Source organism: Papio anubis, chromosome 16 (genome assembly GCF_008728515.1).
Source record: "Papio anubis isolate 15944 chromosome 16, Panubis1.0, whole genome shotgun sequence".
Lineage (NCBI taxonomy): Eukaryota > Metazoa > Chordata > Mammalia > Primates > Cercopithecidae > Papio > Papio anubis.
Window position 1 is genome coordinate 69,487,511 of NC_044991.1, and position 16,497 is coordinate 69,504,007.

The 16,497-nt window shown below is 39.4% G+C and overlaps 1 protein-coding gene across 14 annotated transcripts in view; it reads right to left on the minus strand.

Annotated features, from left to right (window-relative positions):
- The window catches only part of PTPRT (protein tyrosine phosphatase receptor type T), a 1,118,479-nt gene that overhangs the window by 198,670 nt on the left and 903,312 nt on the right, over positions 1-16,497 (minus strand). For all 14 annotated transcript variants that reach the window (XM_017944806.3, XM_017944803.3, XM_017944801.3 and 11 more), the window contains exon 13: positions 8,551-8,587. In XM_017944806.3, coding sequence (XP_017800295.2) covers positions 8,551-8,587 — 37 coding nt within the window. The remainder of the gene's footprint in view (positions 1-8,550; positions 8,588-16,497) is intronic.

Below are 16,497 nucleotides of genomic sequence, written 5' to 3' on the forward strand. Positions count from 1 at the left end.
TGCTGAGCTCCCTGGGGTAGGAACAGAGGGACAGCTGGATAAGTGCAGGAAGGGGGAGAGATTTTTCTAGTTGGTAGGCAGCATATAGTGGGATGGATCATGGATCTCAGCAAAACACAAAAGAAGGTAGAAACAGAAAAAGGTCCTATTTACGTATATGGTTCTAGAGATGTCTCATGTTTACCAGTGTCTGGTCCATCTCTCTTTGGGCACAGGAAAGAGTTCCTGTCAACTTACAGTTGTGCTGTTATCATATGACTAACTCTCATCAAGGCCATGTAAGTGGAAGTGGCGTGAGTCATTTCCAAGTGACATATTTAAGATCCAAGTTACCACTTCTATGCTTTCTCTTCCCCTGCTGAGGGGTCCTTTGAGACCACATATAATCTAGATGGCATAGCAACAAATATGCCTTCGTGGTATTAAGCTCCTGGGAGTTGGGTATTAGCTTGTCATGGCAGCAAAGCCTAGCCTAGCCTGACTAATCCGGTTGGAGAAGAGGTAGAGGTCTCTTGCTTTCTCCTGTATCACCTGGTCCCCTGACCACATCAGGTTTTACTTGAGGATTCATTACCCTTCTCTCTTTACTGTTTCCAGGCCCTGTTCAGTGTGTGTGTGTGTGTCAGCCTGCAAAGAAGGAGCTCAGAATGCTGAATGCCTCAGACTTCCCTTCTGACTCTTGTCCCTTCTAAAGCAATCATTGTTGAGTGCAGAGAGATGCTGCTGGGCTGCAGATGGCCCTGGAGCAGACAACCCTGAAGACAAACTAATTTCTCGGTTTATTAGCTTCAATATGTTGTAGAAGTGAAGAAAGTCGAGGATTTCTTGGGCCACCTCACCTTCTGCTCCAGGACGTAGCTTGAATACTCCTGGAGACAGGCCAAAGACCATCATATGCTAAATATTCTATTATCAATTATTACTAGAAAAGAGGCATGGGAAGAGGTTAACAAATAGGTAGGACACAGAGCATCCTGTCAGTGGTCCAGGAATCTCACCTGTCTATGGCATTAATAAGATTCAAAGTGGTACGATGGAATCAGATCTGATTTCCAATTCAGAGGAAAGTTGAGTTCTTTATTTAACCCCTTGAGCCTATTTGGCCCATCGTTAAGTAATAACGATGACCGCTATTTATTTAGTGTGTCCTAAATGCCAGGTTTTACTTCTATCATCACACTGCAGCCTTGTGTCAGCACACAAAGCCCTGTGACTGGCACACAATAGGTGGTTAATTTTTGCAATCCCCTTTTAATCTCCCTTCAAACATTACATTGAGATTCCATCAATGGGGTTTAAAATCTCCAATGAGCTTTGTTCTCTTTATTTATAACCTCTGTCTCCTGCCTACCCCAAATGTGTTCCTTCCCTGACTCCCAATTGTAAAAGTCCCCATTTTCCCTTTAGAAGATGCAACTGCTTTGCAATAACAGACTTGTGATCAAGTCAGCTCAGGTATCTCAGATCTTGAGTAGATAATTCTTATTTCTAATTGAGAAAGATGGATTGGAACTCCCAAGGTACATGCTTGAATGGCAAGAGTTAGTCCTCACTTGTTTTTCTGAACTCTGTCACACCAGCTGTTGTCTTCCTGAGTGGGGTGTGGAAGTGGGGTATGGAAAGGGTGTGTGTGGTGGGGGAAGTTCGAGCACATCTAGAGAGTAGCTAAGAGGGAAAGCAAAAGGTGAGAGAGATGTGCCAGCTGTTGTAGCAAGAAAACTATTAAAGAAAGGGTTGGGATATTTAAAGGTCATCTGTAGGCTATTTTATGTGTACTTGTGAGATAGTTCTCTTCCTCCATCTTTTTGCAAAACCTTTAGGAAAATCCGTATTTTTCCATTGACATTTTAGGACCTAGAAGACAGTAGGTGAGAGCAAAGGGGGACACAAGTCAAGAAGAACTTGTTACACTCACGTAACTCTGAGGGTCCTAATCCTGGAAAATGTATCTCATGGGACTCAGCTTGGGAAGAATAGCATTGCCCTGCCCAAACCCTCCAGCCACACAGTCTGAGCTTTCACCTCCAAAAGTTTGACAAGATGTATAAAGACTGAACAACAATCAAGAGTTTTCCAATAGACTATCTCACTGGAGTCTTTCCTCTCACAAGTGATTCCCCATTATGACCCCTATCCTGGTTGCTCTAGCTAGATTTGGACATGCTGTGCTCCTGGGTCCCTCCCGAAATTGCTGGGCAGGTAATGAAGAAAGGACAGTGTCACAGTCAAGGCTAGAAAAGGGATGACCACAATCCTATACATGTCCATAAAAGAATACTATTGCTGTGCAGGATCTCATCTAGAGACAACAACCTATCAATGGAAAGGTCAAGTGCTGAAAAGTGAGGCCAACATCACTCCTGTCCCCTCTCAGTTTCTTCACTTTGGATCTGGCCAGTAACCATTTGACAAATGGCTGATTTGTAGAAATGTACAAGCAGTGACTAGAGTCTGGGCTTTGGCTTTTTCCTTAGAGAACCGAAGAGAGGATCTGTGCTGAGTAGGTCTGGGTCTCCAAGTCCCACATTAGAGACTCAGAAAGTAAGGAAGAAAAAAAGAAGGACACATACATATATATAAAATATATTTTATATATAATTATATATTATGTTCATGAATACTCGGTAGAAAGGACTACTGATCTCAGGCTTAAAAGTTAAGGGACAGATTTGTAGATTTTAACTGACTTGTCCAAGGTCTAACAGCTAAATTTTGGGGGACAGGATTTGAATCCAGGTGTTTCTAGTTTCCAATTATTCCATGCAACCTCTCAAGGAAGCTTTTTGTATAAAACAGAATCTTCCACATAGGCTTGTATCAATGGGAGTGGGCATTGCCTGCTGATAGCAGAGGATTCTCACACCACCTGTGGCTGTGATTCTGTGGATAAACAAGGCATGGACACATCACTGCTCCTCTGGGCCCCAGTCTTAGCATCTGTAAAATGAGAGCATCTCACTGAAAAATGGCTATGTAGTGTCCCTGCTGGTCCCTGCAGGAGTGAGAATTCATTATGGAGAGAGGAGAGGAAAATGCCGGTGAAATGCTTTACCTCAGGCTTAGCTCTTATGAAAAGAAGGCATGTTTACAAAAGACCAGCGCCAAAACCTCTTGCCTATCACTGTTGGAACAATGGCGTTAGTCCATAGCTGCTACCAAGCAGAACAAAACTACTGGTGACACTGGCCCCTCATCCCATGCTTCATTATTCTGGAGTTCAGCTTTCAGCACCCACTCCAAGGGGGTTGTTTTAATGGGATCGTTAGAGAGTGTTTACTAGATTAAAACTGTGGCTGTCTTCTGCAAAGCAACTCTGCAAATGGCTTTATGGGTTTCCGGGTTTATTTTGTCTCAATGACTCGGCTCAGTTTGCAAATCAAATCAAAGCTGATTTTTCTAACTGCCACTCGGGCGCACCCAGCGGGAGTCTGCAGAGCCAGCTGTGTTCCCTTGACGGCTGGCGCCAGAGACAAGACAGGAGTGCTGCTGCCTGCTGGCAGCCAGAGTGGTTCCACCCAATGGAAAGAAGCAAGCATGCACCTTCCTGACCCTAACCAAGGCAGGAGGAACAGGTCAGAGGAAGCAAATGTCATTTTCTGGAAGGAGAAATGGTAGACAGAATCCATTTGACTTCAAGAACTGATGGGCAGGAAAATAATAGGGAGCCAGTTTGGACTCATAACACAGAAGCCCTCTCAAACTGACGTGTCCAAAGTGTGAAGCAGCTCTATGGTGGGTAGAGAGATCCCTATCACAGCAGGAACAGAAACAGAGACTGGCTGGCCTTCTTGTTAGTGCGGATTGCAGATCCCATAGTGGACCCTTTACCTCTGTCACTTTTACTCCTACCCTTTAAGAGAACAATCCTGACATGTAACTTGCATTTGAAAAAAATGAAGCCATGGAAGAATAATGACCTGTCAGTCATCCACTCATCCATCCATTTATCCATCCATCCATCCATCCATCCATCCATCCATCCATCCATCCATCCACCCACCCATCCATTTGTTCATCCAATGCATTTCATTGAGTACCAGTATATGCTAAGATCTGGGAATAATACAACAGTGCTCAAAATAAGCACAGTCTTTGCACTTACGTCACTTAGAGTCTAGCAGGGAGATAGACATTAAACATGTAAGCAGACTATATATATATACACACACACACACACACATATATATATGTATTTGTAAGTTGTGATGAGTGCTATGAAAGAAAAGTACAGGGTTTAGTGAGAGTGGAAAGTTGGGGATATACATTAAAATAGAGGTCAGGATGGTCTTCTGAGGATATAAGGTTTAAGATGCCATCTTAAAGATACTTATCTGTTAAGATATTTATCTGTTAAGGAGACACATATGGAAGCCAAAGCATTTCAGAGAGAGAGCAAGATGAGCAAAGGCCCGAAGCTTGGGAGGAGTTTGATGTGCCTGAAGAACTGAAAGAAGACCAGCATGCCAGAGTGTAACAAAATAATAAAAGGATAGAAGCTTAGAGGAGGCTGGAGAGAGGAAGGGGTCAGATCATGCAGACAAGACTGGTGGGGTAAGGCCTGTGGGTAAGAAAAAGTAGCAAAATGAACAGATGAGTGCAGGAAGGGAGTCACGGGGAGAATTAGGAAGACAGAACATCAATGGGTAAGAGAACTCGGATGGAACTGGGCATCAGTTTCTCAAAGGGGGATTGACCAATGTAGTTCTAGAATTGAACGACTAGGTCAGAAACAATTTTCCCTCGGCCTGCTCTGTCTCAGCCAGAGGACATGAATTGAGATACTTGGGTACCTCCTTTAGCAGCTGCAGTCTGGGGCATATTCTACCAGATGGGATAATGTACCTCCCATGGGAAGGGTTATTTTCTCTCTACTTGAGCATTAGCACCTCTGAAGTCTAAGTACCTACCCCAAGCTTCCACATGCTCCATTTTCTCAAGGATCACCTTGAGCACCTGTGGCTAACATCTTCAATCTGCTGCCTATGTTGAGCCCATCCCTCATCTTCCAAAGGAAGGCTATACACTGTTAATGGTTCTAAATGATTCCCCTGCTCACTCGCCCTATCTAACATTTCCTGTTTTAATGATAAGAACAAAACCTGATTTTTAAATTGCTCTTTTTTGCTCTGTGGCTTTCTATTGTCTTCCTTTCAGAGTCTGAATAATAGTTTTAAATCCAAACCATCACTTAATGCCTGTTTACCTACTGGCTGCAGTTTTCTCTCTATGGCTCTGATCAGATCGATTCCCAGGTCTAGAGTGTATCAAGCAAAGTGCTCAAAATGTCTTTTAGCTCTTATATTCAAGGCAATTCCCTTGCTTTTTGCTACCCTAATCAAATGTCCTTATTGGATTAGGTGGTAGTAACCTCATAAAAAGGGGAATTTTGAACACAGTCAAGCACACAAGGAGAATGTCATGTGATGGTAAGGCAGTGATCAGAGTGGTGCTTCCAAAAGCCAAGAAATGCCAAAGATTTGCCAGCAAACCACCAGAAGCTAAGAGACACACATAGAACAGATTCTTCCTCACAATACTCAGAAGGAACAAATTATGCAGACACCTTGATTTCAGACTTTGGACCTCCAGAACTATGAGAAAATAAATTTGTGTTATGTAAGCCAACCAATTTGTAGGACTTTGTTACAGCAGCCACAGGAAACTAATACAGGTCCATTACTTTGCAACCCTCCAAGCTGGGCAGTACTAAATTAGATCGAGTTACTAGTAGCAACGTTACAGAAAGGAAAGGGTTGGAGACACACGCTGGAGCCAGGTGTGTGTCTAATATTCTTGTGTAAGGGGCACTAGGCTTGGGGTCAAGTTAGAATGATACTGAATGAGTGCTTAGGGCTGTTACAACGGGCAACCATCTGGTCATAGACACTGGCTGGACTCTCTGGGGTCAGGGACCAGACAGCAGCAAGTTGCTTCATCACCACAGTACTGGCCTCGAGTCTGACATATGAACCTCAGGGTCTGGATGCCTTCCACTAGACCCATGAAGCAGATGCCATGATGACAGAGAGAGGGAAGAGCCTTGGGGGAGACTGATGACCCATCTCTGGGACTTTGTATCCTTCCAAAGTCTGTGGGATTCTCAGTATCTTCCTCTGTTAAAAAGAATACTGTTTTCAGCAAGTCTGCCTAGAGGAAATTTGATCCAGGTGGTCAGGAAGGGATGGGATAAACAGAATATTGATTCCCAGCTTTAGGTTCTTGATACAAACTCCTCACAGGCAGTAGACAGATTTATAATAGATAGGGTTTGCCTTTAATCAACCCTGGATACTCTAAGCATAGTACCAGGCACCAAGTAGACACTCATCAAACACAGGTCTGCTTCCCTTTGTCCTACGCTCCCCAAGCATCCTTCTAACCTGATGTGGTGAGACGGGATAACTGAACAGTGTCCAACTGGCATTCTGTACTATCTGGTTCTCTGCCCCATTCCCAAGTGCCACTGGAGCCCCATTTCTTTGGGCTCAAGTGTTGGATCTCACCGAATTAGAAAACCAGGATGTGGATGCTCAGATTCCCCAATACGCTGACCTCTCAGAAGCCTGCCTGGGCTTGGACAGCCGGGCATTCACACTCATTCATGCATTCCTGTCCTTTCACACATGCTCACTTTACCTGCATACACACTCCATTCACTTAAGGAAAGATGGCAAAAGATGGTAACCTAAAGCTCAGGCAAGAGGGGAAGCCCTTATGCTAAGGAGAGGGAGAGAACTCTTCTGTCTGGTTCTTTAAATGTCACTGCAATTCTCTTGCACATCAGCAATGCAACTCTAGAGAAGCCCAGCAGGGTGGGCTTCTATGCCTCTGAGGACTGCAGTCCTGAAGTTTTCAGGAGAGTATAGTTTTAGAGATTCTCCCACTGTCCCCGTATGTTCCTACTGCTTGTCAGGCCTCATGTTTTCAATTCTCAGTTCAGAAATTATGACCCAGGCAGCTACCCTTTCATAGAGCTTACATCCCAGAGGGTGTCCTTAGAATCCCACCTACCCCATGGAGTGCAGATCCATTGCATCCATCTCTCCTGGTCTATGAGTCAAAAGCCACTGAGGAGCCATAGAGCATACCACAGTGAAGGAGGTTTGTCTGTGAATTTCCTTCCCGCTACAGCTGCTTTAAAGCAGGCTACAGACACCCAGCTGTCCCGACTGCTGTCTAGAGCCCTAGTGCTACCCAATTGATGGTGCTCTTCCTTCTACATTATCTGTTTTCTTCAGTGGAAAAGTCTGCCAAGACCTGTGATTTGTGTCACTTTTGTTTGCAAGCCATCAATTCTCCTTGCCTCGCAGAGAGTATTTTATCTCTTTCCATCCAGGAGCCTGAGTTCCTGAGAGGGAACAAGTTAGGGACATGCCACCCTCTGTGACTTATGTGAAATCGGGGTGACTTCTTATCACTGGAAGCCCCAGTGCTTCTGTTTTCTTCTTCCTCCTGCATCTTCTCTCTGGTGCTTAAATATTGGGTTGATTTTATTCAAAGTTATAAAAGTCATGCGTGATGGGTCTTGGTGCACATTTTGTCAAGTAGCTGTAGATTTTTTTCTCTCTTTTTCTCCCCACTCTGCCCACGTGTGTGTGTATGTTCCTCTGTGTGGTTTTGTCCATTGTGCATGTGTCTATATATTTACACACATACACATACATACTTGGGTCATCACTTTTGTCTGTACTTTACATCTAAGAGTATATGCCTACTTATGTTTACAACTTTTATCTCCTTGGATTGGAAGCAGTCTATGAAACTATATATGCCATCAGTAAATTCAGGGAACAGAGTAGAATTGTCCAATTTTCGTGTGTGTGTATGGGAGGTTTGCTGTTAAAAACATCAACTCTGTAACAAAAAGATAAATCTGATTTCTAACTATTCAACCCTGTAATAGGTTAAATGATAGCAAATGATTCATTGATTTTGTTTTTTAAAAAGAGTAATAAACAGAAACATGTACCAATTGAAAGAGCCAGGCAATTCAATTATAATTAGGAAAACAAAAGTGATGAGCCTGAACAATGCTGCCTTAGTTTTGGGGATAAGTGTTGAAAATGCCAACTACATAATAATGCAGCATTTGTCTTCTTATTACTAAAGGCCCCAGTACTAATCACCTCATTTTTGAAAGCCGTGTGCCAATTGAACGAAGTACAAAACTCAGTAGATGGGTCTAATAGACATGCTTTAAAAATACCCACATAAACATAGACCTAAATATAAGAAAAACATATATGAAAAGAATATTTGAGTAAATTTATATCCATCATTCCACTGATCAATGTACCAGTCTATCCTTATATAGATTCATCCACCCATCCATCCATTCAGTAAATATGTTTTAAACTTTTACTCTGTTTTACGCACTGCGCTACTAATATACACCCTAGAAGGTAGGTTCTAGATGCAAATGACTCCAGTGAAAATAACAATTCTTTCTGGTTTTGAGTTATTGTTGCCTAACCTTTCTCTGTGTGGCTAGAAAGAAACACTTAAATGATTGAAGAACAGGTGAAGACAGACAAGCAGATGCCAACATACCTTTTGTAGCCAGACGAACACAATTGATTTTGGTCTCCTGTGAACAACAAAAAGGAGGTGGCAATTAATTAGCTGTGAATTATGTAAAATTATTATATAAAGACAAATACACATATATATTTGCATATATATGCATGCATATGTATTTTTAATTATAATTTTAAATTTGCCCTTTCCATTTTTTCCCCCATTGGATCACCTTTTAATTCCATTTTTTAATTTTTTTCTCAGGGTAGGTACATATGTTATTCAGTTCACTTCCTGGCTCCTACCATCTCATAAACCTCTTTCCCAGACAAAACCACTTTATAAACGTATCAGATAATTCCCAGCACTCATCATCTTCAACAATAACACTTAGTGGGTACCTGGGGTATGCAGTGTGCTTTGTTAAGTTGCATGAGTGAGCAGATGGAAGCAGGGCATCCTTGGGAAACTTTGTTACCAGCAATAATGCATCTAGATGCATAGAATGAAGAGATACTTGGCAATAGTTCAGTCTATATGAAACGTGCCAAACTCAGACTGCAAAGTTCATGTTCAAAAGTTACTTTTCCCCTGAGCTCTTGTGTGGGCCTCGCAGCCTTCATAAATAATGTGTGTGGCAATAGAATCTTTGCCAGGTGAACTATCTAGTTGTTGTTAGCTGTTTCCAAAGTAAAAAGGATCCATAAATGTGTGATGTTGCTGGGCACGCAGTGGAGTTAATGAAGTGTGCTTAGGAAGAGAATTATCTCTGCCCATTTTACTGGGATTCATCTTTCAGGAGGTCCTGGAGCCAGTTGAAAATTCCAGTTGACTAAATTATACCCCCAACAACAGTCTGAATTCAGTGTAGCAATAAAAGTAAAATGCAAAGAACGCAAGTATGTGAGTTGCTGAACCAAAAATCTGTCAATAATCCAATTCTTGTCTTGCTGCAGCTCATTCACAAAGAACCACTGCATCTTGAAGGCAGTGGTGGCAATCAGGATAGAAAAGGTTAGGAGGCCATAATAAAACCCATGAACTTCAGTGGTTAAAAACAGCAGAGGTTTATTTTCCATTCAAACTACCTGTCCAATGTAGGTGTGTGGCTGAGTCTAAGGGGTGGGAGTGGGGGTGATGGGGAGACATTCTGACCATTGTAACCACTCAGAGATCATAGCTGGTATGTCCATTGTAACCCAACGGGAGAAAGAGTGCTAATGAGTAAAGCACTATCAATCAAATGCTTTGAATCAGAAGCGACACTTTCAGTTCTATGCATGTTTTATTGGCTAGAACCTAATAATGGCCATGCCTAATTTTAGTGAGATGGGGAAATGGAATCCTCCCATGTATCCAGAAGTAGAGAAGACATGACAATGTCTACAGTAGATTCTATTCCAACTAGTAATGCTGGAAATGATCACTTCTATCATGTCCAAGTATGACTCCCCATAATTAATCTCATAGTTATCGCCAATAGCATTCATTCTCTTCCTCAGAATGCACAGAAAGTCTGCTTTTGCTTGTGTAAAAAAGAGGTCTGGATAATGAAATATGGTTCTCAGGCTCATAAACATTCTTCTTCATCAGTTCCTCATATTGTAAGAGTTCAAGTCTTTCGAGCTATCCTAGCTGCTCAATCTAGGACAAACACCACTTTGTCCTCTTAATGTGCAGTGACTAGAACACAAAACAGCAGTCTATACATGTTCTTATTGATATATGATTATCTAGACTGTCACTATTATCCTTACTTATATTGGGCTTCTATTAACATAGGCAACATCTTAGTGTTTATCCATCTCCCCTAAGCAAAAATAAAAGTATTGGTTATAAGTCTGCCTCTACATGTACGAGTGTGACTCTATTTTTGAAACCCAAGTACAGAGTCATATTTACCACTACAATTTCCATCTTTTTCAACTGATCCAAGTATTACAACCCATCATTACAGTCTCCACAAGCTGAAAAATTTTAGAAATCAATTTTTTCTTTAATTTCATCCAGATCATTAATATAAGTAACAATCTGGATAATGTCAATGGTAGAACCTTATGACATGTCCTAGATTCCTTCTTCCAGGTTGACATTCATCTGTTAATCAGAATCTGAACTAATATCATAAACTGCTTATGCATTGAGCTTGAGAATAGGTTCAAATTCCTTTTAGACACTGATACTCTATCTACTGCATTTCTCCAATCAGTGCAAAGACTGTCTTAAAGAAAGAAGGTTGGGTTGACATGACTTGTTCTTTGGAACAAGTGTTTTCTTATTCGTAAATACTAAAAGTGTCTCTCTTTAAAACAAACAATTATTTCCTTTTATAAAGTAGATAATTCAGAAATGTTAAAAAACATGACAAGTCATGGTTCAAATATATGAATCATTCATATAAAATCTTCTCACAAAATTTGAAGCATGTTATGTTTCAATAACAAAGTTTTTTAAAAGAACATACCCAGAAGATGAAAGAAACGAAAAATGGTGGAGAAAAAAAGTAATAGTAAAGGATATTGCTCTAAATGAGATGTACAAAAAGCTTAAGTTACACGTTAAATCTTGCATATGACAATTAAAGTGAGCAAACTCATTTCTGTTTTCATGTTTGGACAAAGCTTTTAAGCTCCTGTTGGCTTCCATTCCAACAGCACCATACTCTGTGTTTTGGTTTAAAGAGCTTGAGATGGTTAAATAAAGCATGAAACCCAGAACACTGAGGAAGACATGCAAATGATTGTGCAGTGTCACAATGACTATCACTGAGAAATTGTGTAGACTGGGAAAGGTGCCAGCAGACTGTAGATGGTTAGAATGATCTTCCACTTCCTGGTAATACAACAACAACAAAAAATGATTTTGAAAGTAATATATTAGAAAACTTGCCAATTCTGTGCATGATTGTCGAATACAGCAGAGGGCAAAGGTTTGATGAGGCTAATACTGCTGAGAGTAATTTGTAAATACGTATCTTCACTTTAAAGAAATTCAGTCTTATCTGTCTAAATATCTAAGAATCTTTTCTCAGGGAATAACTTTAAATATAAATGAAGCTTTATATTCAAAGATGTTGGTTCCATTGTTCTTTATAAAAGTGAAAATCATGAGCGATGTATCTGTCTAACCACACAGGCATGGCAAAGAAAGCTGTGGTCTCTCTTATTCAACACAGTACTGGAAATCCTAGCCAGCGCAATTGAGCAAGAGAAAAATTAAAGGGCATCCAAATTGGAAAGGAGAAAGTCAAAGTGTCTCTGTCTGCACATGACATGACCTTATGTGTGGGAAAAACCCAAAAACTTTACCAAAAAAACCCTCCTAGAACTGTTAAGCAAATTCAGTAAAGTTGCAGAATACAAAATCAACATACAAAAATCAGTAATGTTTCTATACATGAACAACAAACTACCTAAAAAAATACAAAAATCAGTAATGTTTCTATACATGAACAATAAACTACCTAAAAAAGAATTGATAAGGGAATCTCATTTACAATAACTACCAAAAGTAACAAAATACTAGAAATCAATTTAACCAAGGAGGTAAAAGACCTCTACAAGAAAAACCAAAAATACTGTTGACAGAAATTGAAAAGGATACAAGTAGAAAGATATCCCATCCTCATGGACTGGAAGAATTATTATTGGTAAAATAATCAGACTCTCCAAAGTAATCTCCATCAAAATATCAATGGCATTCATTATAGAAATAGAAAGAAGTCCTAACATTTGTATGAAAACTCAAAAGACCACAAATAGCCAAAACAGTCCTGAGCAAAAAGAACAAAGCTAGAGGCCTCACACTAATGGACTTTAAAATATACTACAAAGCTGTAGTAACAAAAACAGCATGGTACTGGCATAAAAACAGACACATAAACCAATGAAATAATATTTTTAAAAACCCCAAAATTAATGCACATATCTACAGTCAACTTATTTTTGACAAAGTCACCAAGAACACTCACTGGGGAAAAGACAGTGTCTTCAGTAAGTGGTGTTAGGAAAATCAATCATCCATATGCAGAAGAATGAAACTAGACCCCCATCTCTCACCCTATATAAAAATCAACTCAAAATGGGTAAGAGACATAAATGTAAGACTTGAAACTATAAAACTACTAGAGGAAAACATAAGGGAAATGGTCTGAAACCAAACATATGACACTGATCTAGGAAAATATTTTATGAATAAGACCTTAAAAGTATAGGCAATGAAAATAAAAATAAACGAGTAGGATTATATAAAACTAAAAAATTATGTACAGAAAAGGAAACAATAAACAGAGTATAAAGGCAACCTACAGAATGGAAGGAAAGTATCTGCAAACTATTAATCCCTCAGGGAATTAATATTCAGAATATACTAGGAACTCAAACAATTCAACAGCAAACAAAAATACAACTAAAAAAAGAATGGGCAAATGATCTGAACAGACATTTCTCAAAAGAAGATACACAAATGGCCAACAAATATATTTTAAAATGCTCAATATCACTAATCATCAGGGACATGCCAATTAAAACTACCATGAGGTATCATCTCACCCTTGTTAGGATGGCTATTAAAAAAAATAAATAAATAACAAATGTTGGTGAGGATGTGGGGAAAAGGGAACTCTTATACACTGTTGGTGGGAATGTAAACTAGTTAAGCCACTATTGGGAACAGTATAGAGGCTCCTCAAAAAAACTACAAATAGAACTATTATATGATCCAGCAATCTTACTACTGGATACTTATCCAAAGGAAGATAAATTAGTATATTGAGGAGACATCTGCATCATGTTCATTGCAGCACTATTCACAATAGCCACAACAGGGAATCAAACTAGGTGTCCAAAACCAGAGGAATAAAGAAAATGTGGTATATATACAACATGGAGTACTATTCAGCCATAAAAGGATAAAATCCCATCATTTGTGGCAACATAAATGGAACTAGAGGACATTACAGTAAGGTAAATAAGCGGTAAATAGAAAGTTAAATACTTCGTATTCTCACTCATATGTAGGAACTAAAATAAGTTGATCTCATAGAAGTAAAAAGCAGGACAGCAGATACTAGAGGTTAGGAAGGGGAGGGAGAGAAAGGGAAAGATTTGTTGAAGGATACAAGATTAGAGCTAGATAGAAGGAATAAGTTCTAGTGTTCTGTAGCCCTGTAGGATGACTATAGTTAAGCAAAATACATACTTTCAAATAGCTAGACAGAGGATACTGAACGTTCTCAACACGAAGAAATGGTAAATATTCAAGATGATGAATATGCTAATTACCTTGATCTGATCACTATTCATTATATGTCTCAAAACATCACTATGTACCCCATAGATATTTACAATTAGTATATGTTAAAAACACAAAAGCAAAAAAGTTCCAAAAGGAAAACTGTGGTCTATCTACACAGTAGAATATTATGGAGCTGTTAACAAAAATGATTGTGAAGGCCATGTAATAACATGGGATACACATAAGAGAATATTAAATAAATAAAGCAGAGTACATTTTTTGTTACAACATGCAAATTTAAGCTTTCTAAAAATACATCCTGAAGGAAACAGACTAAATCTTAATAATCGTTGCACAATTAATTTGAAGTGTAACATACATGCGGATGAGTATACTAAATTAAACACAGTTTGACAAATTTTTCACCAAGTAAAACACACCTATGACCAGCACCCAGATCAAAACACTCAACATTGCCAGCATCTCTAAAGTTTCCCTCATGCTTCTTCTGGTCACTTCTTCCCTGCAAACATGAACATTAATCTGCTTTCTGTGGGAATGTTCTCGTAAAACGTGTCACAATAAAGGGAATTCTGCAGTGGTTTTTTTTTTTTTTTTTTTTTTGAAGATTCAGAGGGTTGGTGTGCAGGTTTTGTTACATGAATATATTACGGAATGCTGACATTTGGGCTTCTATTGAACCCATCACCCAAAGAGTGAACAAATGAACATAGTACCCAATATGTAGTTTTTCAACCCTTGCCTCTCTCCCTCTTTCCCTGCTTTTGGAGTCCCCAGTGTCTATTGTTTCCATCTTTATGTCCATGTGTACCCAATGTTTAGCTCTCACAAGACAGAACATGTGGCATTTGATTTTCTCTTTCTGCACTAATTTGCTTAGGATAATGGTTTCCAGGTACATCCATGTTGCTGCAAAGGACATGGTTTTATTCTTTTTTTATGGCTGCATAGTATTCCACGGTACATATGAACCATGTTTTCTTTATCCAACCCACCACCGATGGGCACCTAGGCTGATTCCATGTCTTTGTGATTGTGAATGGTGCTGTGATAAACATACAAGTCCATGTCTCCTTTTGGTAGAATGGTTACTTTTCTTTTGGGTATATACCCAGTAATGGGATTTCTGGGTCAAATAGTGGTAAAGCTTTTAGTTCTTTAAGTCTCCAAACTGCTTTCCACAGGGAAAGAAGTAAAGCCACACACCTACAACCAACCAATCTTCAACAAAGATGAAAAAAATAAACAACGGAGAAAGGACACCCTGCTCAAAAAACGATGCTCGGAAAACCAGGTAACCATATGCAGATGAATGAAACTGGATCACTACCTTTCACCATATAAAAATTAATTCAAAATGGATTAAAGACTTAAACATAAGACCTCAAACTATAAAATTCCTAGAAGAAAACCTACGAAATACTCTTCTGGTCATTGGCCTAAGCAAATAATTTTTGACTGAGACCTCAAAAGCAAATGAAACACAAACAAAAATTGACTATTGGAACCTAATTAAACTAAAGAGCTTCTGCACAGCAAAACAAAAACAAAAACAAAACTATCAACAGAGTAAACCTACAGAAGAGGAGAAAATATTTGCAAACTATGCATCTGACAGAGGACTAATATCCAGAATCTATAAGAAACTTGAACAAATCAGCAAGAGAAAAACCAAACAGCCTCATTAAAAAGTGGGCAAAGGACACAAACAGACATTTCTCAAAAGACGACGTGTAAGTGGCCAACAAACAAGAAAAAATGCTCAGCATTGTTAATCATCAGAGAAATGCAAATCAAAACAAGATATCATCGCACACCAGTCAGAATGGCTATTATTAAAAAGTCAAAAACATAACAGATGTTGGCAAGGTTGCAGAGAAAGGGGAATGCTCTGTTGATGAGATTGTAAATTAGTGCAGTGGTTTATTCTGTCTTCTCTTGTACATTGTGTCATTTGTGAGAAGTTTTTAACTTTCCTTAGAATAATCTTCCCTTCCACAGTTTCGTGCAGGACAATGAGCCATTTCCTAAAATCACCCCTTCAGCCCCACACGTTTTAAAGTCTGTTTTCTATGATCTAGAGTGTATACACGATTATGCTTAAGTCTTCCTGACTGACGAACATGATGCCAACACGTTTGTTTTCTAAGTTCCTAACAACTTTAATTCCATAATCAATTTGTCTCTGTTGGTGAGAATTAGGTACAGAATAACAAAGCCCTAAGTCACTCTCTTGACCTTCTGAGTGACTGGATTGTCAGCAAGCAAATCGGGTATATTCTGGATACTCTGATGTCTATCAGAGGAGAGGTCTGGCCAGTGCGCCTATGTCCAAAGTTCCCAGTCATCTCAACAAAAGGAAATGAGCACTTTATTTATTCTCAGATTATAAGTCTCTGGGAAATGGAAAAAAAAAAAAAGCTGTATTTTCTATTTGATCTCTACTATAGCCTAATTCCAGGTTTGTAATATATTCTGGGACAGTACAACATAATTTCATTTCCTTATCATTTTAACCTCACCCATGCTCCACTTCCCACTCCAGACTAAAATCTGCATGCAGGTATAAATCACCCTGTGGTAGAACATCATGTCTTCACTGTTGTGCTCTGTTGAGAAATGCTTCTACTCAAGGCTCTGCCAGTGCAGCAATATTGGGTAACTCTCTGTCCCTTTCTGTGGCTCAATTTCCCCATCAATCAAATGATGGAGAATGGGGTAGAA